The 25,524-nt window shown below is 45.1% G+C and overlaps 1 protein-coding gene across 1 annotated transcript in view; it reads right to left on the minus strand.

The window, feature by feature from the left end:
• The window catches only part of LOC144599474 (sodium/hydrogen exchanger 9-like), a 411,061-nt gene extending 388,743 nt beyond the window's left edge, over positions 1–22,318 (minus strand). Inside the window, exons 1-2 of the mRNA XM_078410426.1 lie at positions 21,986–22,318; positions 8,784–8,986 (exon numbers count right to left, since the gene is read on the minus strand). Of these exons, the coding sequence (XP_078266552.1) occupies positions 8,784–8,986; positions 21,986–22,166 (384 nt within the window). The 5' untranslated portion in view covers positions 22,167–22,318. The remainder of the gene's footprint in view (positions 1–8,783; positions 8,987–21,985) is intronic.
• Positions 22,319–25,524: the final 3,206 nt, after the last annotated feature.

Genomic DNA, 25,524 nt, shown 5'->3' on the forward strand with positions numbered 1-25,524 from the left:
TTGTAATTTTGTAATGTTTCATATTCCATTTTGATCATTGGTAAGGCTGGCGTTTATTGTCATACTAGACCAAGTGGACCCGTTGGGCCCAAACCTCTCCTGCATTGGTGCAGCACTCTCTCCTCCCCCCCCCTTCCTCCCTTACCTCCCCTCCTCCTCCCCCCTCCCCTCCCCTCCCCTCCCCCTTCTCCCTCCCTCCCTCCCTTCTCTGCCCTTCCCCCTCCCCCTCACCTCCCCCTCACCTCCCCCCCCACACTCCATCCCCCTCAACCCACCTAGTCACTGCATGCTGGTGTTTTTGACAAAATTGCTTACCACATCAACTCAAAAGCTTGGATGTTGCCTAGTTTACACCTGCTGGCATTCATAAAGGCAGCTGAGACCTTATCAGCCAGCTTTGAAGGCATGCATACACTGCACGACAGGCACACTCCCAGCTACTGAGGATTGGTATTTAATTCGATGAGGCCACACCAGTGTTTCCAAAGGGGAAGAAACAAGCTCTCCAGTTTAATGAAAGACTTGTGGCTCACCTTACCGGCAAAAGAGATATCCTTTATTTAGGAGGGGTAATGGAGACCAGGCAACACCTGCAGGAGTCTGCAAAGGAAGCCTCTAAGAGCAACACTGTGTATTCGTGAAAAATGTTGCAAAAATTACCAAGTTAAGATGGGTGAAATGAGTCATGACAATGATTAATTCATTTTCAATATATGTACTCTTGCCAGCGTCTCCCTTTGCTCTCTGCTTGCACTTTCCTTTACAGTCATAAAGTCATACAAGGACACAGCACAGAAACAAGCCATTCGGCCCAGCAAACACACATTATGACACTAATCCTACCCTAACTTATTTTCTCTCCTCACATTCCCACCATCTTCCCCAGATTCTAACACTCATCCACACACCAAAGGCATCTTACACGACCAATTAACTTACCCACCAACATATCTTTGGGTTGCGAGGTAAAACTTGCGCAACCAAAGGAAACCCACACAGTCACAGGGAGAGTGCAAACTCTATACAGACAGTGCCCGGGTCACATGAGCTGAGAGGGAGCGGCTCTACTGTTGTGAAGATATACACATAATGCTGAAGTAACTCAGCGGGTCAGGCAGCATCTCTGGAGAAAGGGGATAGGTGACATTTTGGGTCGATACCTTTCTTCAGACAGAGTCAGGGGAGAAGGAAACTAAAGGTATGAAAACCTGCAAAGAACAAATGAACGAAGGGTATGAAAAGAACAAAGCAAAGGTCAGCACTGATGATCCAGGAAAGGTGTAGCCCACAATGGTCCATTGTTGGCTATGGAAAAGATGATCACGAATGATGCAGTGAAACTAAGCATGACAACAGTGAAACTAGTAGGTTGGCTAGGCTGGGGGAGGGATAGAATGTAAGGGTTACTTGAAATTAGAGGAATCAATTTTCATACCACTGGGTTGTAAGCTGCTCAAGCTGTCTTTCCGCTGACTGGATAGCAACCAACAAAAGCTTTTCACTGTTAGTCAGTAAACTTGACAATAAAACTAAACTGAACTGAAACTGAAGCGAAATATGAGGTGCTGTTCCTCCAATTTGCATGTGGCCTCACTCTGACAGTGGAGGAGGCCCAGGACTGAAAGGTCAGTATGGGAATGGGACTGTTGTGTGCCTTACTCCCTCCCCCTGTTATCTTGATAGCTGATCCTACCTGTGCTTCCTCTCGGCAGGTAACAGAGGAGTGTGTAATAGGGTCTGACAAGGCATGGTACAGCAGAGCACTGTAAAGAATGAGACCCGGATACAAACAGCAAAAGCTCACGTCCCCTGTGTTGACGCTCCATAATCTGCAGGTAGTCGTGTGGATTGTTGCCTTGCCTAGCTGGTATGTTTGCAGCAAAGGGCAGGGTGACTTCTGAGAAATGAGAGGCAGCTGTGACTGGCTGAGAATGAATGAGTCCTGAGAGCTGACAACAAACCTTGATCTGACCATGGGATAGGTCCTCTGAAGATCAAGCACCAGGTGCACATGTGGAGCAGGAGTCTCTGCCAGTTCATCTAATTGCATGTGATTATCATGAGAGGTAATGCCTGTGAGTACAATTTATCAGTGGCCACACACTGGAAAGCTTGCACCAACAACAAATTCTCATGGCTAGTTATAAGAGGACAAGAACTAGAAGCGGGTGCAGCTTTTTTTATTCTATTAATTTTGGAATTTAAGTGCCATTGCCAAGGCCAGCATTTATTGCACAAACCTAATTGTCCCAGCAAGTCAGGATGGTAATGGTGCTCCCTTTTGAAAGAGATTATGGATTTTGGTCCTGCCATTAAAAGGAGCCCAGGCAAGTAACTGCAATGCGTTTTGTGGGTGGTACGCCCAGCTGGCACTGTGCTGGTGGTAGCGGGAGTGAATGGATAGACTGGTTGACCGAGTGCCAGTCAAGTGGCCTGCTTTGTCCTTGATGGTGTGTCGCTCTTCTTTGTAGTTACTTTTGCTGCACCCAACTGTTCCATTATGCTTCTGATTTGTGCTTTGTGCATGGAAAAGGGCCTTGGGGTGGCAGGAAGTCAGTTATTTTCTGCAAATATTCCAGTCTCTGAGTTGGTCTGGAACTATTTATGTGGCTGGTCCAGTTGAGATTTTGGTCAAGGCTTATCTCCAGGTATTGATGGTGGAGAACCTAACAATGCCAAGGCTATTGAATGTTGAAGTTAAATGTTGCATGCTACCTTTTAGCTCATATCTGAATCTTGAGCAAAAAAAAAGTGCTGGAGTAATTCAGCAGGTCAGACCACACAGGTGGAGGGAAAGGATAAGTGCCATTTCATGTCAGTACCATTCTTCAGGCTCTGAACAAGGGTCCTGACCCGAAACGTTGCCTGATTATTCCCTCCACAGGTGCTGCCTGACCCACTGAGTTACTCCAGCATATTGTGTGTCCAATTCTTGCGAAGTGCAGGCATGGGCTCTTCATTTGCTGACAAAATGCAAATGAAAATACCATAAACTTAATGCAATCTTTAACCTACATCCTCAAGATAAAAAGAAGACCATTGATGAAGTAGCTGAAGATGGATGGGTCTATCAACTACCCTGAGGAACCCCCACAGAGATGTCCTAGGACTAGGATCATTGATTTTCAACAACCCTTTGTGCACGATAAGTCCAGTCATTAAAGTGTTTTCCATTTGTTTGCAGAAGTTGGGATCTTCTGAAACCGACAGCAACTGTTGTTTTTCAGAATTGCGATTGAAAATCTCACTGTTGATGGATTTTGCGGTCAACATTTGGGCAAACATGTTGCCAGAGAAACAGCACCATTGAAGATGCAAATCTAGCCCATAATGAGCACACTATGTCTTCCACTGCTACTAGTTATCCAGAAGCATGTGCCAGAAATGCTTCATTTCACAAGTACTATAACAACATTTAAAAGACATTTGGACAGGTACATGGACAGGAAAGGTTTAGAGGGATATGGGTCAAAAATGGACAGGTGGGACTAGTGTAGATGGGGCATCTTGGTTAGCATAGGCCAGTTAATAGACTCTATTAATGAGATCACAATTCTTTTTTAATAAGTTGTGCACAGATTCCAGTGCACAATATATTTGGACATCGAGAAAGTTTTTATTGAAGGATCTTTCATTTGGCAGGAATACATGATAGGTCCTGGAAAACTGCAGTGTTGCTCCTGGACAGGAAATGGCATTGTTCTTGCTCTCCAAAATACATCATTGTTATTAATGGTGAGAATTGCTAGGATTAGACAGATGACAAATGGAGAACTCCAAAGCTGGTTGTTTGGTTTACTACCTTTGCACTACCTTTGCAATATTTATCAACGATGCGAGAGGTACTATCCCCAAGTCTAGAGAAGGCACGAGAACATGTGCCTGCATTGGTGAAATCAAAAAACAAGATGATCTAATGTGCATGTGTTTGGTGAACAGGCTCACGCTTGCCAGATGATATATAATGTGACAAGATGTAGTCAATGATTAGGACCAGCACAAATCTTCAAGGAACAGATGTCTCTGAATTGAAACCTCATTAAAAAAATTGTAGAAATCTACACCACAAATAAGGTGAGCATTTGGTCCATTTCTTTCATGTCAGTCGAAAACAGTTAATTCCATTTCCCAGCTGCTTGTCCACATCCCCAAAGATTATACTTATTTACGTGGTTATTCATATCCCTTATAAATAAGAAGAGGGTTCCTGCCTCCACTACCCTTTCAGGCAGCAATGTCCAGACCCCACTGATCACTGAAAGTAAATAATTTCCTCATCTTCTCTTTAATCCTTCTAGCTGTTAACACAAATATAATATATGCATCCCTTCAATGCTGACTTCTCTGTGAAAGGAGATAGATTTCACCTGTCATCCTATCTAAGTCTCTCATAATATTATCAATTAAATCTCCCCTCCATATACTTTACCCTATCTGGTACAATCTCATCCTTAATGTAGTGCAAAGACCAGAACTGTATTCATTGCTTGAAGGTCGCAGAGGAACAGCAGCCAGACCAATGAGTGAGTGGATTGGCTGAGACATCCTAATTAGTTGTGTGGATAGTTGACTTGATTAGATAAAATTAAATTCAGGTCTAGGGAAGTGGCCTGTTGGGAGCGGCCTTGTTGAGGGAAAGTGCCTTGTTGAGGGAAAGTGCCTTGTTGAGGGAAAGTGCCTTGTTGAGGGAAAGTGCCTTGTTGAGGGAAAGTGCCTTGCTGAGGTAAAGTGCCTTGCTGAGGTAAAGTGTGAGTCTTTGGCGAAGAGGCCGAGGCAAGGGGGCTACACTTGAATCGGTTGTGTGTTTAATTTAATTCAAATATTTAAACTTGTAATGGCAGGAATGTTATTACAGTGCATTTGCTGCAGGATGTGGGAAGTCAGGGGCACTGCTGGTGTCACTGACCACTACACCTGTGGGGACTGTGTCCAGATGCAGCTCCTCAAGGACCAAGTTAGGAAACTGGAGCAGCAGCTGTATGACCTGCAGTCCATCCGGGATGACGAAAGCTTCCTGGGAGGGGGTTGGAGTCAACAATCTGGAAGTGGAAGCGTGCAGTTAACGGGAAAGAGTTTAGGAAAGGTCATGTTTAAACTAACAGGGCAGAGGGATGGGACCCAATGCAAGGAGACAGAGGGCCATAAAAGGAGGGCAAAAGCAAAAGGTAGAAGGGAAATAAGAAAAACTAACCTGAAAGCTTTGTGCCTTAATGTGAAGAGCATTTGAAATAAGGAGGATGAATTGAATGCGCAGTTAGTAGTTAAGGGATATGATATAGTTGGAATTACGGAGACATGGCTCCAGGGTGACCAAGGCTGGGAGCTAAATAATGCAGGGGTATTCGATATTCAGGAAGGATAGACAGAAAGGAAGAGGAGGTGGGGTGACATTCCTGGTTAAAGAAGAGATTAATGCAATAGCAAGGAGAGACATTAGCTTGGATGCTGTAGAATCGGTATGGATAGAACTATGAAATAGCCAAGGGCAGAAAATGCTTGTTGGAGTTGCATACAGACCACCAAATAGCAGTAGGAAGGTTCGGAATAGCAACAAGCTGAAATTAGGGATGTGTGTAACAAAGGTGCAGCAGTTATCATGGGTGACTTTAATTTACATATAGATTGGGGGAACCAAATTGGTAACAGTGCTGAGGAGGAGGAGTTCCTGAAATGTATATGATATGGGTTTTTAAACCAACATGTAGAGGAAACGACTAGAGGGCAGGCCATCTTAGACTGGGTATTGTGTCATGAGGAAGGATTAGTTAACGATCTTGTTGTGCAAAGCCCCTTGGGCAACCGTGACCAAAATATGGTGAAATTCTGCATGAGGATGGAGAGTGACATGGTTAATTCAGAGACTAAGGGCCTAAACTTGAATAAAAGAAGATCCTTCCTGAATATTGAATACCATGCATGTTTAGGTTTGAAGGTATGAGACTGGAATTGGTTAGGATAGACTGGCATATTATACTTGAAGGGTTGACAATGAAGATGCAGTGGCAAAGATTTAAAGACCGCATGGATGAACTCCAGAAATTGTTCATCCCTGTCTGGCGAAAAAGTAAAACTGGGAAGGCGGCTCAACCATGGCTGACGAGGAAAGTCAAGGATAGTGTTAAATCCAAGGAAGAGGCATATAAATTGGCCAGAAGAAGCGGCAAACCAGAAGACTGGGAGAAATTTAGAACTCAACAGAGGAGGACAAAGGGGTTAGACAATCTCCCAGAAATACTAGGGGATCGAGGATCTAGGGGGAGGGAGGAACTGAAGGGAATCCACATTAGTCAGAAAATGGTGTTAGGTAAACTGTTGGGACTGAAGGCAAATAAACCCCCCAGGGCCTGATGGTCTGCATCCCAGAGTACTCAAGGAGGTGGCCCGAGAAATCGTGGATGTATTAGTGATCACTTTCCAATGTTCTCTCGACTCTGGATCAGTTCTTGTGGACTGTAGAGTAGCCAATGTAACTCTACTTTTTAAGAAAGGAGGGAGAGAGAAAACAGGGAATTATAAACAAGTTAGCCTTACATTGGTAGTGGGGAAGATGATGGAGTCGATTATTAAAGATGTTATTAGCAGCGCATTGGAAAGCAGTGACGGATTGGTCAAAGTCAGCATGGATTTATGAAGGGGAAATCATGCTTGACTAATCTTCTGGAATTTTTTGAGAATGTAACAAGTAGAATGGATATGGGAGAGCCAGTGGATGTAGTGTATCTGAACTTTCAAAAAGCCTTTGACAAGGTCCCACACAAGAGATTAGTGTGCAAAATTAGAGCACATGGTATTGGTGATAGGGTATTGACATGGATAGAAAACTGGTTGGCAGACAGGAAACAAAGAGTAGGAATTAACAGATCCTTTTCAGAATGGCTTTGGGGTGCCACAAGGCTCGGTGCTGGGACGAGGGAATTAAATGTAACATCTCTATGTTTGTGGATGACACAAAGCTGGATGGCAGTGTGAGCTGTGAGGAGAATGCTATGAGGTTGCAGGGTGACTTTGATAGGTTGGATGAGTGGGCAGAAGCATGGCAGATGCAGTATAATGTGGATAAATGTGAGGTTTTCCACTTTGGTGGCAAGAACAGGAAGGCAGATTATTATCTGAATGGTGTCAGATTAGGAGAAGGGGAGGTGCAAAGAGACCTGGGTGTGCTTGTGCATCAGTCACTGAAAGTAAGCATGCAGGTACAGCAGGCAGTGAAGAAAACTAATGGCATTCTTTCTCTCCAGAGATGCTGCCTGACCCACTGAGTTACTCCAGCATTTTGTGTCGACCCTAAAACTAATGGCATGTTAGCCTTCATTGTGAGAGGATTTGAGTTTTGGAGCAAGGAGGTCTTGCTGCAGTTGTACAGGGCCCAGGTGAGACCACACCTGGAGTGTTGTGTGCAATTTTGGTCTCCTAATTTGAGGAAAAACATATTGCTATTGAGGGAGTGCAATGTAGATTCACCAGGTTAATTCCTGAGATGGCCTATCTGGAATATTCCAACCGCTCTTACATTGCGGGATCTGTTGGGTGACCGAAAGGCTTTGAATGTCCTGTACATTAATTCCCCTTAGCTATTCTTAAATAACTATCTTTCTTCCCCGAGAGAATGGTACTTAAAATAATGAGGGGATTAAACGTTAAAATCTGTATAGATTATTTCAATTAGTCAAAGCAAAGAGAACAAGAGTACAAATCTAACACCACTAACAAGATCTAGCACGGAAGCCAAGAGGCTTTTCAAACCCCTGGGGATCAATGACCTTTGCCATAAGTGGGCCGCCCATCCAGAGGCTACAGATTCAATGCAATCATTTAAAAGGAAATTGTAAGTTCCTGAAGGAAGCTGGTATTTCTATGTGCAGAAGATAGATGGATTTTAGAGTGCTTTATCTCATGGTTGTTTCCTGGAGCTCATATTTCATGGGCCGAGATTTTCCCAATTTATCTTTTCCACTGAATTGGCAAAGGTTGTTTTGACTTTTGTTTTCATTTCTCCCCAGTTGACGATCAATCTAAGCTCCTAAAATACACAAATATTTCTGTATTATTTGCAAATTTGCAACTGTAATTGAATTGCATCGGTCACCTTGTTTACTGCAGCCTGGTATTTAGGACAAGCTCATGGTTTTTTAGGAACCTGTCCCTTATTACCTTCTTCTATGAGTAGCCAGTTTGCACATAACACTAATATGTTTGCTCTATTAGGATCTTAAATGGTCATGAAAATTCCCAAGCTTTTTATACTTATTAAAAAAACAAGAGGGTACCAGGGTGGAGTTAGGTCTATATCAGTTGAGGGAAATATCAGTTATTAAGGAGTATCATTCAGATAGCCTTTGAGCCATTTGAAAGAAACTAGTGAGCATATAGTTCAAGGTGAGGAACAAATTCATTACAAATGTAAAAACAATTATAATGGTGAAAATAACGATGTAAAATGTTTGACAGAAATGCATCAACAGGGTACAAGATATGCAGAGAAGTAGAAGTACACTCCAAAATCTATTCAATCTATCCAAAATAAAGTTATTAAGAGGCACTAGTGTATGCTACTGCAATGCAAATTACACAGTACAGAAGTAAATGGTATGATTTGCATCACCAAAACTTTGTTTAATTTTTGCAGCCCAGTGAACATTTGAAATTTCACTTTCACATTCTGCAACATAGCAACATAGTCCTAATGCTGCTGCATTCATCTTTCCTTAATCCACACCAGGCAATACTAATTGGTATCTGCATGTACAATACGCACAGTAAAGTTCCTTGCATTGAAATTTTACCTTCTGAAGTATCTCACTTCCTTGCCGGCTGTTCATATTGTGCTTGGCAATCTCCCTCTTGTATGTATACTCGTACAGCTGGTCGGTAATGTTGAGTAGCAAAAAGCCAGGACTACTAGTCATATCCTCACAATTATGCACGATACTGTTTTCAGGATCAGAAGGTGGAATGGTGTAGCGGAGGATCAGTCCCATTATCAGGCCTAAACAGAACAAAAAGACATTCGTTTTGCACATTTCCACAATTTGACCTGTGAACTCTTTAGTTACCGCTTAAAAACATGTACACATAATCTGTTAATCAGTACATGTGGGTTATAATTATCATAAGCAGGAATCACCAATCCTCTCTTATGTACTTCAGCAATACAAACAAGGATCCCGACCCAAAATGTCACCGATCCATGTTCTCCAGAGATGCTGCCTGAACCAATGTTACTCCAGCACTTATTGTCTTTTTATATCAATAGTCTTTTTGTTTGTTTATTGATTATCTTATGCCATTTATTCAGAATGCTATTACTTTCTTAGATTCGTGACATTTCCAATTTCACAACACAGAGGAGGCCATTTTAGCCAATTTGGCTACTCGCAAAGCAATCCTATATCCCCAACTAATTGCTTGCATTTTAACTAAACATATGACCGGTTTACACAAGTTTGGTGAGCCACGCGGCAAAGGCAAGTTTGCTACTGTGCTGGTGATCTTTTACAATACAATATATCTTTATTGTCATTGTACCCAGGGGTACAACGAGATTGGGAATGCGCCTCCCATACGATGCAATAATTTAATGAATTCATTTTACTCATTCAGAGCATACGACAATAGACAATAGGTGCAGGAGGAGACCATTCGGCCCTTCGAGCCAGCACCGCCATTCAATGTGATCAAGGCTGATCATTCTCAATCAGTACCCCGTTCCTGCCTTCTCCCCATACCCCCTGACTCTGCTATCCTTAAGAGCTCTATCCAGCTCTCTCTTGAATGCATTCAGAGAATTGGCCCCCACTGCCTTCTGAGGGCTGGCACCAGAAGAAAATGGTGGAGATCTAGTGACCTGAACCGTCGCAGTTGGTCTAATGAACGTCCTCCAGAGGTGGGAAGGGAATTCCAGGATTTTGACCTTGTGATAATGAAGGAACACCAATATATTTCAAAACATATTGGACAAACTTGCAGATGGCAGTATTTCCATATTAACTACTCTGCCAACAGACTTCTCAGCCTCGTGATGCATAGAGCTCAGGTGTTTCACTACTGCAATCCAATTGTCGTTTTAAACTGCAATGTCACAAACCCTTTGCAACTCTAATTCCACACTGAGAAATAAGTTTGAAATAAGTCACCTAACTTAAAGCATAGCATTAGAATGAAAAATGGGATAAAAGAACAACAGATATTTTTGAATATAACTTTAAACAGGGAATGCTTAGCCACAGTATTTTGTTCCATTCTTTAACATTTGTAGGCTTTGCTATGCTAAGCAGGAACCATGAAGAGAGATTTAAATGAGATATGTAAAATTATGGGAAGTCAAGTTTGGTTTGAAAGATTGAGCCTCAGCACTGACTAGAGGCAGAAAAAAAAGAATATTAATGGATAGAGAATCAGTTGGGAGTTCAAGAGTTTTTAATTGTCATAGACTATGAAACCTGAGCAGTGCAATTCTCACTTGCTTCAGCTTTGCAGCCACATTTGCAACTGTGGGGTCTATTCTAATATTGAGATTTTTTTTTATTTTTAATTCTAGGCAGCAAAAAAAATATATATTTTTCAAATGTTTACTTAATTGCTTAGAATTCTAAGATAAAAACAAAAACTGCTAGAAATACTCAATAGGTCACGCACCAAATGAAACAAAATCAGCATTTTGGGTCAATAACCTTTCATCGAAATCAGAAAATCAAAATCAAACGTGCCTTAAATTGTGGTTAAAGATGAGGTGTGGAGATCCAGAATGTCTATGACAGAGTGGAGACCAATATAAAGTGAATGAGGCAAATGGTGTTAGTTTTGGCCAACATCAGATTCATCTGCCCACCCTTCCTTTTTTAGAATTCTGTCATTCTTGTTTTCTCCAGGACTGCCTAGTTCTCTTTTCTACCTCCATCGATGCTCACCTCCCTTCTCATGGCACTTTCTCATGCAACAACCTACAGGAAATATAATGCCCATCATTTTACATCTTCCTTCCACACTGCCCAAAGACCTGAATACTACTTTCGCATGATCCACAGCTATCCACTGGTATTTAGTGCACCAATTCAGTGGACTGCATTCAGTGCTCACAATGTGGTTACTTCGACATTGAAGAAAGCAAATGCAGATCAATGGACTGGTTTGCAGGACACCTCAGTTCAGTCTGCCAGGGTGACTCTAAGATTCCAATTTCATGTAAGTTAATTTCTTCATCCGAGTCATACTCTGACTCTGCCTCTGATGCCTTGTGAACCCAAGGAACAGGGTCTCATCCTCTGATGAAGCCCTCAGGCCCAAAGATCAAATTCAACAATTTCAGATAACCAGCCTTTCAGTTTGTGTCACAACTGTGCTCTTCTGATAAAATAATGTATTCAAACTGAATGATACTGCCTGACTTAATGAGCATTTTCTGTATTTACTTCTGATTTTTAGTATCTGCAGAATCTACATATTCTAGCTTTATGATTACCCTTATTTCTAATTTGAAGCGACCCTTCCCAGTTGAAGCCTGCAATTGGAAGTCCTGGTAAAGGTCACCAAGAATATCTATGTAATCCACAATTGAGCACCTCGAGCCTCTCCAAGATTCAACAGAATCATGGGCTAATCTGATATTCCTCATAGCCACTTCCCTGCCCTTTCCCCTCAATCCTTGATTCTCCAAATGAAGATCAAATACTCTTGACCATCGCAACTCCACCATCAAATATGCACTTCATTCAATCCCTCATCTTCATTTTGGCAAATCAGACCACGTGGCTGTGTATACAGAGGGACTAAAGAGCACAGCTCCAGTGGTGAGGATTACAGAGAGCTGGTCAGGCGAAGCAAAGGGACATTGTTGTTAACTGCTTGGTGGCGAGAGATTGAGTCATGTTCAAGGACTGCTCCAAATTTGAATAAATATGTCACAGTTGTAATTGACTTAATCAGAAAATGTTTGGAGGAGTCAGGTGTTCCCACCAAGACCATATGAGTGTTCCCCAACAGAAGCCTTGGATGAACCAGGAGGTCCGCAATGAGCACGAGATCTAGGGCATTCTAGCAACACGGGTTCATATAAGAGGTCCAGGTACAACCTTGACAAGGCCATCAAGAAAGTGAAGAGACACATTTGGTCTAAAGTAGAAGATCAGATGGACTTTGGGCAGCTGTGGCAGGACTTGCATGCCATTAGTTTAGTTTAGTTTGGTTTAGAGATACAGAGTAGAAACACGCCTTTTGGCCCACTGGGTCCGGGACGACCAGCAATCCCCACACATTAACACTATCCTACACGCACTAGGGACAATTTACACTTTAAACAAGCCAATTAACCTACAATCCTGTACATCTTTGGAGTGTGGGAGGAAACCGAAAACACTGGAGAAAACCCACACATGTCACGGAGAGAAAATACAAACTCTGTATAGACAGCACCCGTAGTCAGGATTGAACTCGGGTCTCCGGCGCTGCAAGCGCTGTAAAGCAGCAACTCTACTGCTGCGCCATCGTGCCGCATCTTACTTCCTCTAAACCAAGTAGTAGCTCCAGTGACAGCAATGCATCCCTCCCACTTGAGCTCAATACTTGCTTTGAAAGGAAGAATGCTGATGACCCTTCTTGAGCCCCTTAGCCCCTGATGACACTGGAATCACAGTCACTGAGGCCAATGTCAGAAGCTCCTTCACGAGGGTGAACCTTAGGAAAGTATCCGGCACAGATGGTGTACCTAGTGGTGAAGTAATGGAGACACAAGAGACTGTAGATGCTGGAATGGTGAGAAAACGTCAAACCACTGAAGGAACTCAGAGGATCAAGCAGCATTGTGATGGGCAATGGACAGACAATGTTTCAGTCTGATGAAGTGTCCTGACCTGAAACATCATCTGCTTATTCCTCCAGCAGTTTGTTTCTGTTCAAGGTGAAAAAATGGGGCAGTTAAGATAAGATTAAAAAGCACAAATGCTGGAGTAAGTGTGTCAGGCAACATCTCTGGAGAACTTGGATAGGCAAGGATTCGGGTCAAGATCTTTCTTTAGACCCTTCTTGTTTCTACAAGATAAGATTAAGCTTTTTTGTCTACGTTATGCATTGCTGATATTGTCATGTAGCTTTTCATTTGGACCAGGAGATATATCGACCTTTTGTCCATAGGTTTCCAAATACTATTTTTCTAGTGATGGCAACGAAAGAATATATAATTTGTTAATGGCATTATTCAATATTAACGGGATGAATGAAGCATCTTCAACCATAAAGATTGATCAAAATATTTGTTTAATTTCCTCTTCTCCAACTTCCTCAATTAACAGAAATGCCTTTGCTTTTGAACATTCTCCAAATCACAAAGAAAACAAGGAGATACTCTTCCTTCTGGCACACTTGTATCAGTTTGTAATCATGATTTAACATTCATTACTCAATCATTCTTAACATAACTTATTTATCTCAGGCATGATATAGTGTTACTTGCTGCAGATACTGGTTCTGAACTCCAATCAAGTAGTGCTAGATAATGCTTTTCATTACTTCCCTCACATTATCCTGAAAGAGTTAATGGCTATTAAATTTGCATGATGAGATGCTTGACCATAATAAAATGGTAGAATGAATAAAAAGTCTGAATAGCTGATGTTTGCAATATTGCACCTGGCGGGATGTAACTCCTAAATCTTGTACACCAGGCTGATAGTACACCCCCCCTTTTGCTTGGGGAGGACGTCTTGGAATGATGAGAACAATGTTTCCGCTGAGATTGGGATGCAGTTAATTGCTGACTGATTGTGGAATTGTGCAAACATGACCTTCTATGGTACAATAAGGATCCTTACCTTTGACTAATGACTTTGTGTGAAACATTTTGTGACAGTAGAGTGATAAGAATATTGGGCAGGAAACAATCTTATTAATTTGAAGGAAATGTTGTGTTAAGCATTCTTGCTGCAAATTCTGTATAAAAATGCTGCGAAAATGCTGTATCTTTGAGTGGAAGCAAGGGGAGTGCTGAGTATGGTCATACACCCTTAGCACTGATCCCCCCACTCCCGTCTGATGATAATTAAAGCTTTGCTTGGTTTACCTTTAACTGTTTATGTTGTTGTCTGTTTTAAGAAACGAACTTTAACATTAGCGTAGTCGGCAGGATCTCGCTGGGACCAACACCAGATGACTGAGTAAGAGGCTGCAGAGTAACCGGGACCGGATGGGGAGAAAATTGAGCTCTAGTCGGACCCCTTGAGACCGACCTCCCAAAGAAGCTCCCGGGAACACTGTGGTCCCTCGTCAGGAGGTTGACCTGGTTTCAGCCGAGATCCTTAGAAACAGACAACGAAGGTAAGACCTAACGTTAATTAAGAGATTTTTGCTACTGGGAAAGAGGTCGGCAATTGGCTATAGCAAACTCAAAAGGTTTGTCGTTAATTAAGGGATTTTTACTACTGGGAAAGTAGTCGGAATTGGCTATAGCAAACTCAAAAGGTTTGTCGTAAATTAAGATGAGGAATAATTTGGATAAGAGTGACGGGGGAACATGTGTTATAATAAAGATTCTAGAATATTAAGTTATAAATTAACCAAACGTTTGGGTGATGCGTCTGGGCCAGTTGAAGGAACATGGGATGTAGAAACTGTTAAAAAGGCAGAAATGTCAATTTGGGAAAAAGATGCAGGAAAGAAATGGAAAAAAAAGAATTAAAGAATGGAAGAGTGTGGCAGAAAAGAAGAGGGAGGAGATGTGAGAGAGGAGTTGGATGGATAATGCATGTGAGAAGGGGATTGTGTTGAGAAATAAGGATGGAACTATGAAAGAATGGAAGGTGCTCCAGATAGTGTCCATGGGCAGAAAAATAAAGAACTACAAAAAAGAGCGTGCTTGGAGCATTGATAAAAAGAGCTCAGAACCAAAACAATTAGTAGTTAAGAAAAAACCTGGTACTGGTAAATCCTCCAGAGACCCTATGTCTGGCATGACAACCCTTTTTGCTAGTGAAGATGAGGAGGGTCCCACATGGAGGAGACCTCCTCCATATGCCCCACCAGCAGGTGCCAATGCCCTTATTGAAATACAGGCACCATTAGTAGCTCCCTTATACCCCAAAATTCCAACAGGGGAAGCCAGGGGAGAAGTAAGGGCACGAGACCAAGAAGATGCAGGTGCGGGTACAGAATCTGAAGAAGAGGAGGATAGGAAAGACAGGGGCAAAGCGGAGGCAGCAATATCAAACGACCAGTGGCATACTTTTGGGTCAGGTTAGATGCAGTAGCTCGCAGATATCCCCACGCACCCAGATCTTGCCTGGATTACACGCTACTATCTCGGCCGCTGCAAACATTACTATGCATCAACCTGTCACTGTATTTACAACCCATTGTGTAGCCGCATTAATGAATGCAGGCCAAACCAAATACCCCACCCAGGCACGATTGGGACGGCATGACTTGACACTTTTAAATGATCCTAACCTGACATTTCAGCATTGCTCTACAATTAATCCATCGGCATTTTTGACACAGCCACCGGAATATTGCAAAGACCCACCACATGATTGTGAACAAGCTAATGACATTTTAACCAACTCCAGAGAGGGACTTTCTGATATGCCGTTAGAGAAAGCCCAATTAACGTGGTTTGTGGACGGATCATCCATGATTATTCCAGAGACGGGTCAGCGAGTATCGATGTTACTCCATTGTAACTGATGCACAAATTGTCCTCGAGGAACCCCCTCTCAGCACAACAAGCTGAACTATTTGCGCTAACTCTTGCATGCATTCTAGCCAAGGACAAATGTATCAACATCCACACAGACTCCAGGTATGCATTCGGAGTAGCCCATGACTTTGGAGTGCTATGGCAACACCGAGGATTTCTCACTTCTGCAGGAACACCAATCAAGAATGCCCTATTCGTTAGTAACCTCCTCGAGGCTCTTCTCCTGCCGAAACAATTGGCCATTATAAAATGTAACGCCCATACAGGGGGAGACAATTCCGTCTCCAAGGGAAATGCCCATGCAGATCAGGTAGCCAAGGATGCAGCCTGTAGATCAAATAACCTGGTACCCCCAGGACATACAGAACTAGTAAATAGAACAGTCTTGCCAGAACCGAGGGAGGTTCAGGAATTACAGAGGGACGCCTCTGCACTTGAGAAACAACTATGGAATCAAGAGGGATGCGCCTTTGATTCCACCACGGGACTTTGGCTCACCCCTCTTGGACAAGTTTGTGTACCTGATGCATTCTTACCCACCCTTCTAACCTATATCCACTCCCTTACACATGCTGGAAAGGAGGGAATGATTAGGATGACGAAGGAAACGTGGTGGCATCCAAAAATTCATCAGGAGGCCCTAAAGCAAGCCTCCGAATGCAGGATTTGCCAGAAATCCAAACCAGGCAAACCTATTAAAGTACCCTCCGGGGTGACACCGATGCAAGCACGACCGTTTGAATGTATTCAGGTTGATTTTATTGAAATGCCACGGGCCCATTGCTATAAATATTGCTTAGTGATATTGGATTTGTTTAGTAGGTGGATTGAAGCTCTACCAACCACTAATAATACTGCTGAAACTACTGTGACATTATTGTTAAGAGGAATTATTCCGAGATTTGGGCTGCCTACTGTTATGTTCTGATAATGGTCCACATTTTATTGCAACTGTTAACAAAGAATTATGTGCATATTTTAACATTAGACAACAGTTTCACTGTGTACATCACCCCCAGGCTTCAGGTATGGTTGAGAGACCCAATGGAGCCCTTAAGAATAAGATTGCAAAGTTAATGGGAGAAATGGGGCAGACATGGATTAAGGTATTACCTTTAGCTTTGTTCGAAATGCGAGTAACTCCCCATAGTGTAACAAAGTTATCCCCTGCAGAGATTATCTATGATAAACCACTGAGAACTCCTTGGGGAGCTAGCAGACCATATGAAGGAACTCTAGATTTGCACGCACTGAATGATGAAATAATAACTTATGTTCAGCAACTAACTCGTATACTATCAGCATTACACTTATAGGTAAAAGAGTCCCAGAGGCTGCTGCCTGATGGAGACGAAGGTGAAAAGGTCCAGCCCGGTGACTACGTGCTGATACGAAATTGGGATCAGAAAAAGTTAGGCCAATGCTGGAAAGGGCCGTACTATGTACTACTCACCACACCAACCGCCGTTAAAGTTGACAACAACCCTCGCTGGATACACCTGACTGATTGCAAGCGTATTGGAAAATTGAAAGATAAAATATGAGACTGTTGATTCTTCTTGCTATTCTGGGACTGGCCCAGAGGGGCTGGACTGGAGAGAAAAATGTATTTTTGTCCTTGAGTTACAAGTTTGCTTTCCACAGCAATATCAGTGCTGGGTGTGTACCCAAGTTCCCCATACCAGTGGGGAAGGGATACCTTTCTTACCCATTCCCTTTAATCTTACAGAGGACCAAGCTGCTTACTGTTTTCATAATGTCATCCTGGGTAGTGGCTGTGTAAGTGGAAACCAATATAGTACAGGTCCCAATAATACAAAGGTGTATGTCCCTGGATCGAGGGTAAGAAACAAATCAATTTTTGCAGGATGGTATACACTGTAGATCCATGTCTGGTTTTACTGTTGTGCATCCGGTCCATAATCCAGGCCGGGTTTTGTACTGCGTTATTCTGCGTTATCCTGGCGTTAGTTAGGAGACTATCCTGAAGGCTGGAGGTAACAGTAGCCAGCATCTGTACTGCCAATGAACTGCTAATAAAGGACTTGTATACACCGGAGTGCCTCTGAATGTACCCACTCACAAACATGGTGTCAGAAGTGGCCGTAATTTAGCTTTTTGATTCACCATCATTTGTTTCCTCAAGACTTTTGACGTCTCTAACCATGGCTGAATCTTTTCGGAAGCTTTAACTGCACCCAGTTCCTGATTTACCCTGGTCCTCTGTGGCCACTGACATTTTTGAGTGGCGTGGCAATCAATATCTGGTCCTGGTGGATTCCTATTCCGGGTGGTTTGAGATCGATTTGCTCCGCACAATTTCCTCAGCGGCAATAATTCAAAAACTCGCAAGACATTTCTCGGTCCATAGGTCTCCTCGCACCCTCATGTCGTGTAATGCCGGTCAATTTACCAGTCAGTGTTTCAAGGACTTTCCTATCTTCTCCAATCGGAAGGAGGAACCTTCCGGCGGAACAGAAAACACCTTCTACCGGTGAATGAGCCAGTGCCATCTCAGCTGCGTCCGCATGGCTACACGGAGGTCGCAGATGGCAGTTTACAGACCGATGGAGGCCAGGCGTCGGCAGACCACAAGCTGGTCTTTATACCAACAAAGGAGTCGCTGGTGCCGGTGACAGAATCACCCATAAAATCGTCTATACAGTCACCCGTGACGTCACCGGGACAGTCTCCTGTGCTAAAGGCTGTTGCGAGACCAGTGCCATTTGAACCACCACCTACGGTGCTGCCACCTGCAATGGGTACGGCGGAGGGCCTGTATTGTACTCGTGCAGGACGGGTCTGTAAACCCAATCCCAAGTACCAAGACTGTGGCTGGACTCTGATTAATTACAGTCCTTACCGTTCCCTTTCATTTACCTTACTCAATTTGTATCCTCCTCTGCTGAGCGTTTGTCGTAGTTGCTGTTTTCATCCCTTATATTAGGATGTCAGTAGGCTGTAGTTTTTTTTTCATATTGTAGTAGCTTTATATTGACTATTGACTATTATATACTCTTATCTAGTTTGGGGGCTTATGCTTAAGAAGGGGGATGTAAATCCATGTCTGGTTTTACTGTTGTGCATCTGGTCCAAAATCCAGGCCGGGTTTTGTACTGCGTTATCCTGGTGTTAGTTAGGAGACTATCCTGAAGGCTGGAAGTAGCGGTAGCCAGCATCTGTACTGCCAATGATCTGCTAATAAAGGACTTGTATGCACCGGACTGCCTCTGAATGTACCCACTCACAAACATACACCACCATTTGGACCACGCAGGATGATAAATGGGGCTAGAGTGGGGAACATGCCACGATTTAAATTGGCCATTCACCCTCAGTGACTAGTTGGTGCCATTTGCCATTGTCACATGGAGGGTAACGAGGTGTTTTTGGGAAACAGCAATTGCACCTCAAATTGGCATCCGGGAGCATCCCGGCCGCTGAACGGTACTTATTATGTATGTGGATCATGGGCATACCCCTGGCTGCCTGGGCTGCTACCTGGGGTTGATCAAGGATGGGACAGGCTGAAGGGCTCCACCCATTGGAGGGGCTGCTGCTACTTAGCGTATATTGTCCCTCATCTGAGAGCCGTGCAGCATTTGGCTGAAATATACAATCCCTTCAGGTCCAAACAAGGTATCTCACAGTCTGAACGATTCTGGACGATTGCCTTTCCCTTTTATGGCACGGCCCGCATCTCACGCGAACTGATTAACATGGCCTCTGCAATGGAAAAGTTGGCAAATGCCACTGCTGATGCATTTGCGGATACTCAGAAAGCCATCTCCTCTTTGACAGCTGAGGTAGTAGCTCTCCGTTCCGTGGCACTGTAGAACCGTATGGCATTAGACTTCATTTTAGCAGCAAAAGGGGGGACCTGTGCAGTAGTAGGACAAGAGTGTTGTACCTACATCCCCAATGAATCCTCTAACATCACTGACCAAGCTGCCCACATTTCTCAAGAAGTAAATAAGATCAAGAAGGTCGGGGAAGGAATGTACCATTATAATGACAAGGGTGTCTTCTGGGGTGCACGGGCATTCAGTTTCTTTGGAACTCTCTGGGGAGCTATCTTACATTATGACTCGATTCTGTTGCTAGTTGTTGTTCTATTGTTTATGATGTACCCGATCTCTCTGTGCTTCACGAGGAATTTAATGTTATCATGAGATGATAAAAGGAGGGAATGAAAGAGTTAATGGCTATTAACTTTTCATAATAAAATAGTAGACTGAATAAAAAGTCTGAGCTCTGAATAGCTGATGTTTGCAATATTGAACCTGGCGGGATATAACTCCTAAATCTTGTACACCAGGCTGATAGTACATCCCCCTTTTGCTTGGGGAGGACGTCTTGGAATGATGAGAACAATGTTTCCACTGAGATTGGGATGTAGTTAATTGCTGACTGATTGTGGAATTGTGCAAACATGACCTTCTGCGGTATAATAAGGATCCTTACCTTTGACTGATGACTTTGTGTGAAACATTTTATGACAGTAAAGTGATAAGAATATTGGGCGGGAAACAATCTGTTATTAATTTGAAGGGAATGTTGTGTTAAACATTCTTGCTGCAAATTCTGTATAAAAATGCTGCGAAAATACTGTATCTTTGAGTGGAAGCAAGGGGAGTGCTGAGTATGGTCATACACCCTTTGCACTCCCGTCTGACGATAATGAAAGCTTTGCTTGGTTTACCTTTAACTGTTTATGTTGTTGTCTGTTTTAAGAAACGAACTTTAACAATGCAGCATATTATCTAGCACGATGGAGTAACAATGAGGAAAGGGCACAGTCCCACCATCAGTAGCTATTGGCAACACTGCAGATAAATTATAAAATGGCAACATATGGCTGGAGCATCATGCCACAAAACCAACTGACGCATTCTGTAGCTGCCAAAGTTGCACTCAAGCAATGAGAGTGTTTATGCTATTTACACCTCTGCTTCACGTACAAACTATATATAACACAAAAGTGTTGGAGTAACTCAGCGGGTCAGGCAGCATCTGTGGAGGGAATGGATAGATGACGTTTCAGGTCGGGACCCCTCGACAAAACATCCCCTCCGCAGATGCTGCCTGACCCGCTGAGTTACTCCAGCACTTGGAGTTTTACTCAAGATTCCAGCATCTGCAGTTCCTTGTGTCTACAAATTATTCATATTGTTATCACAGCCAAAGTACATCAAACAGCACCAGAGAATAAACATTCAGCACTGAATACCTGCTCAAAAGCAGATGATGCCCATTGCCATCACTGACCCAAGCAAACAATTTGGACGTGTAGGAAAGAAGTGCAGATGCTGGTTTAAATGGAAGGTAGACACAAAATGCTGGAGTAACTCAGCGGGACAGGCAACATCTCTAGAGAGAAGGAATGGGTGACGTTTCGGGTCGAGACCCTTCTTCAGACTTAAAACAATTTTAACGTATCTGTGGACAAAGTTCTAACATGAACTTGGTTTCAAGGATGACACAGTGGCACAGCCTCACAACGCCATGGCCCAGGGTTCGATTCTGACCCTTTGTACTGTCGGTGTGGAGTTTGCACGTTCTCCCTGCAACCAAATGGGTTTTCTCCAGGTGCTACCGTTTCCTCCCACGTCCCGAAGACGTGCGGGCTTGCAGGTTCATTGCCCCTCTTAAATTGTCCCTCGTGTGTCGGGAGTGGACGAGAAAGGGGAATAACACGAAACTAGTGTGTGTGTGGCCGAAGAGGCTGGTCTTATGCCGTATCTCTAAAACTAAACCAAAATCAACAATCAATCTTTTTTTTGTGTGTGTGTGCAGCTGAACTGTTTTACAACTTCACTATCTCACCTTCCTGCCCCAGGCCAACCTTTTACGGACAGATCTGAAAGCGGCACAGGCAGTGTGTTCCACCGAGGGGGACGTAGACTTGTCATGTGTGTGTGTGTGTCTGTGTGGGTGGGTGCGTTTGCCCGCTGCTGCCGGTTAGTCGCTGGACACGGGGAGCGGACAGAAGCGGCGCCCAGAGACTGTGAAGCGGCGCCCAGAGCTGTTTATTTGCAGTCACCTGAGCACATCGAGAGGAAAGGAAAGGAGCTCAACTGGCTGTGTGTTTGGCCACTTCCTCTGTTGCAACCCAACGGCTGACAGAAGTGCGAGGGTGCGGGTTAGAGGAGAGCTACTTTGTAACAGGGCTCCAGGCTCCCGCAGACCACAAACACGTCCCACTCCTCTCACTGCGACACCCAGCGCGGAGAGCGGCGGCGGCGGCGTTTCAAGCTGCTGACATTTGTCTGACACGTTAACCTTAAGGCTGTTCCCCCTCACCGTAAAACATCGACCCTCCGGTCTCGTGCAGGAAGCGGACCCTCCGGTGTTTGAACAGGAAAATGGTCAAGATGGTGAGGATGAGCAAAAAGTTAAATATCAACAGTTGCACCGAATCCTGGCGATGACTTTCTGCGGCGCTTCGGCCCGAGGTGGACTTTGTGTCAAGGTGGAGCACCATTCTTGGTCGGGATGGTCCTTCCCCGAGCAGAGCCGAGCCTTGACCCGAGTCCCAGCTGGATTTCGGACCTGCTCCGGCCGGGGCTGCGGTTTTGGGCGAGATGTCAGCACTGACCCCCGGGCTGGGAATTGGCTGGGGGGGGGGGGGGGGGGGGGGGGAGAGGCTGCTTTGGGCTGGGAATTGGTTGGGGGAGAGGCTGCCTTGGGCTGTCGTCCTGGTGGGGCTGGGAATTGGCTGGGGGGGAGAGGCTGCCTTGGGCTGGGAATTGGCTGGGGGGGGGGGAGAGGCTGCCTTGGGCTGGGAATTGGTTGGGGGAGAGGCTGCCTTGGGCTGTCGTCCTGGTGGGGCTGGGAATTGGCTGGGGGGGGGGGGGGGGAGAGGCTGCCTTGGGCTGTCGTCCTGGTGGGGCTGGCACAGAGCGGGTCTCCAGGGAAGGTTTGCGGGTGGGGGATTGGGCAGTCGTGCAGCTAGCTCCCCGCTACTCCAGCCCGCTCGCTCGCCCGCCCGCCTGCTGATCCGCTCCGTTAGATCATCTGCCGGCTGGCGGTCGCCGCGCTGCGCGTTGGGATCTGCAGTCTCGCTATTCCGTCTGGTCTCGCCAACATGACAGGGGCAGGACTACATCTCCCAAAGTGCCCGGCGCCACGCCACGCCACGCCTCCCAGCCCCTTTCAGCTGCGCCTCAGACAACCTGGTGCCTCTCTCTCCACGTCAACTTGCTTCCCCCCTCTTTCATTCGGACTGTCCTCTGGCCATTTAACGCCCGGGCAGCCGGACACCCAACACGCCATTCTTGTGCGAGAGTCCACATCAGGTGTCAGATCTGCCTTACAACAGAAAAATGATGGAAATACTCAGCGTCAGGCAGCATCTGTGGACATTTAGGAGTGGGCCACTCCGACGCACAAGACCACTCTGCGATTTAATATAATCATGTGTGATCTAAATGCGTCCTCGAATCTGTTGAGTTGTTCTCGGTAAACTTTAATTACATTGCACGGTGCAAATTTGTCGACTGCTGCCTTAACAAGGTTCAAAGTTCCTATCTCCACCCTTTGAGAGAATAAAAATGTGCCTCATCATTCTCTTGCGCTGATGGCACGTTATATTTCTCATAGAATCATAGCTTTGTACAGCATGGAAACAGGCCAATCGACCTTGTCCATGCTGAGCTCAGACAACAGTTGCAGAACAGAAGGTAGACACAAACTGCTGCAGTAACTCAGAGGGGTTGGGCAGCAACTGGAGAAAAGGAATAGGTGACATTTCAGGTCGGCTTGTACTCGCTGGAATTTAGAAGATTGAGGGGGGATCTTATAAAAACTTACAAAATTCTTAAGGGGTTGGACAGGCTAGATGCAGGAAGATTGTTCCCGATGTTGGGGAAGTCAAGAACAAGGGGTCACAGTTTAAGGATAAGGGGGAAGTCTTTTAGGACCCAGATGAGAAAGATTTTTTTCACACAGAGAGTGGTGAATCTGTGGAATCCTCTGCCACAGAAGGTAGTTGAGGCCAGTTCATTGGCTATATTTAAGAGGGAGTTAGATGTGGCCCTTGTGGCTAAAGGGATCAGGGGGTATGGAGAGAAGGCAGGTACGGGATACTGAGTTGGATGATCAGCCATGATCATATTGAATGGTGGTGCAGGCTCGAAGGGCCGAATGGCCTACTCCTGCACCTATTTTCTATGTTTCTATGAAACCCTTCTTCAGACTTTTGAGAACGGGATGTAAGACCACCTCCGCATTGCAAAGCCATTCTTTCTCAAAGCATTCAACTCTTTGCACTTAATATGTTTGAAATATCTACGCCAGGTGCATATAATTTCAGGTGAGCATTTTACCAGGAAGGCATCGTACACTTTATCGGCATTTTATTAGCAGCACCATCACCGACCTCATCACCTCCGGCGATCTACCCCTCAGTGCCTCCAATCTCATAGTTCCCCAGCCCCGCACGGCCCGATTCTACCTCCGACCCAAAATCCACAAACACAACTGTCCCGGCAGATCCATTGTCTCTGCCTGCTCATGCCCTACCGAACTTATCTCTACCTACCTCGACTCCATCCTATCCCCCCTGGTTAAATCCCTCCCCACCTACGTCCAAGACACCTCACACGCTCTCCATCTCCTGGATAACTTCCGGTTCCCAGGCCCCCACTCCCTCATTTTCACCATGGATGTCCAGTCACTCTACACCTCCATCCCCCACAAGGATGGTCTCGAAGCCCTCCGTTTCTTCCTCGACCATAGAACCAGCCAATCCCCATCGACCAACACTCTCCTCCGCCTAGCAGAGCTGGTTCTTACCCTCAACAACTTCTCCTTTGACTCCTCCCACTTCCTCCAAACCAGAGGCGTAGCTATGGGCACTCGCATGGGCCCCAGCTACGCCTGCCCCTTTGTCGGGTACGTCGAACAATCCCTGTTCCAGACGTACACTGGCCCCATCCCCGAAATCTACCTCCGCTACATCGACGACTGCATTGGTGCTACCTCTTGCACCCATGCAGAACTCACTGACTTCATACACTTCACCTCCAATTTCCATCCTGCCCTTAAATATACCTGGACTATCTCTGACATCGCCCTCCCATTTCTGGACCTCACCATCTCCATCACAGGAGACAGACTAGTGACGGACATTTACTACAAGCCCACCGACTCGCACAGCTATCTGGACTACACTTCTTCCCACCCGGTCCTCTGCAAAAAGTCTATCACCTACTCCCAATTCCTCCGTCTACGCCGCATCTGCGCCCGGGATGAGGTGTTTCAGACTAGGGCTTCCGAGATGTCCTCGTTCTTCAGAAAACGGGGCTTCCCCTCCTCCATTATAGATGAGGCTCTCACTAGGGTCTCTTCTACATCCCGCAGCTCCGCTCTTGCTCCCCCTCCCCCCACTTGCAACAAGGACAGGATCCCCCTCGTTCTCACCTTCCACCCCACTAGCCAGCGGATCCAACATATCATCCACCAACATTTCCGTCACCTACAACGGGACCCCACCACTGGCCATATCTTCCCATCCCCTCCCCTCTCTGCGTTCCGCAGAGACCGTTCCCTCCGTAACTCCCTGGTCCACTCGTCCCTTCCTACCCAAACCACCCGAACCCCGGGCACTTTCCCTTGCAACCGCACGGGATGCAACACCTGTCCCTTTACCTCCCCCCTCAACTCCATCAAAGGACCCAAACAGTCTTTCCAGGTGAGACAGAGGTTCACCTGCACCTCCTCCAACCTCATCTATTGCATCCGCTGCTCTAGATGTCAACTTATTTATATCGGCGAAACCAAGCGCAGGCTCGGCGATCGCTTCGCTGAACACCTGCGCTCGGTCCGCATTAACGCAACTG

Source organism: Rhinoraja longicauda, chromosome 13, assembly GCF_053455715.1.
Source record: "Rhinoraja longicauda isolate Sanriku21f chromosome 13, sRhiLon1.1, whole genome shotgun sequence".
NCBI lineage: Eukaryota > Metazoa > Chordata > Chondrichthyes > Rajiformes > Arhynchobatidae > Rhinoraja > Rhinoraja longicauda.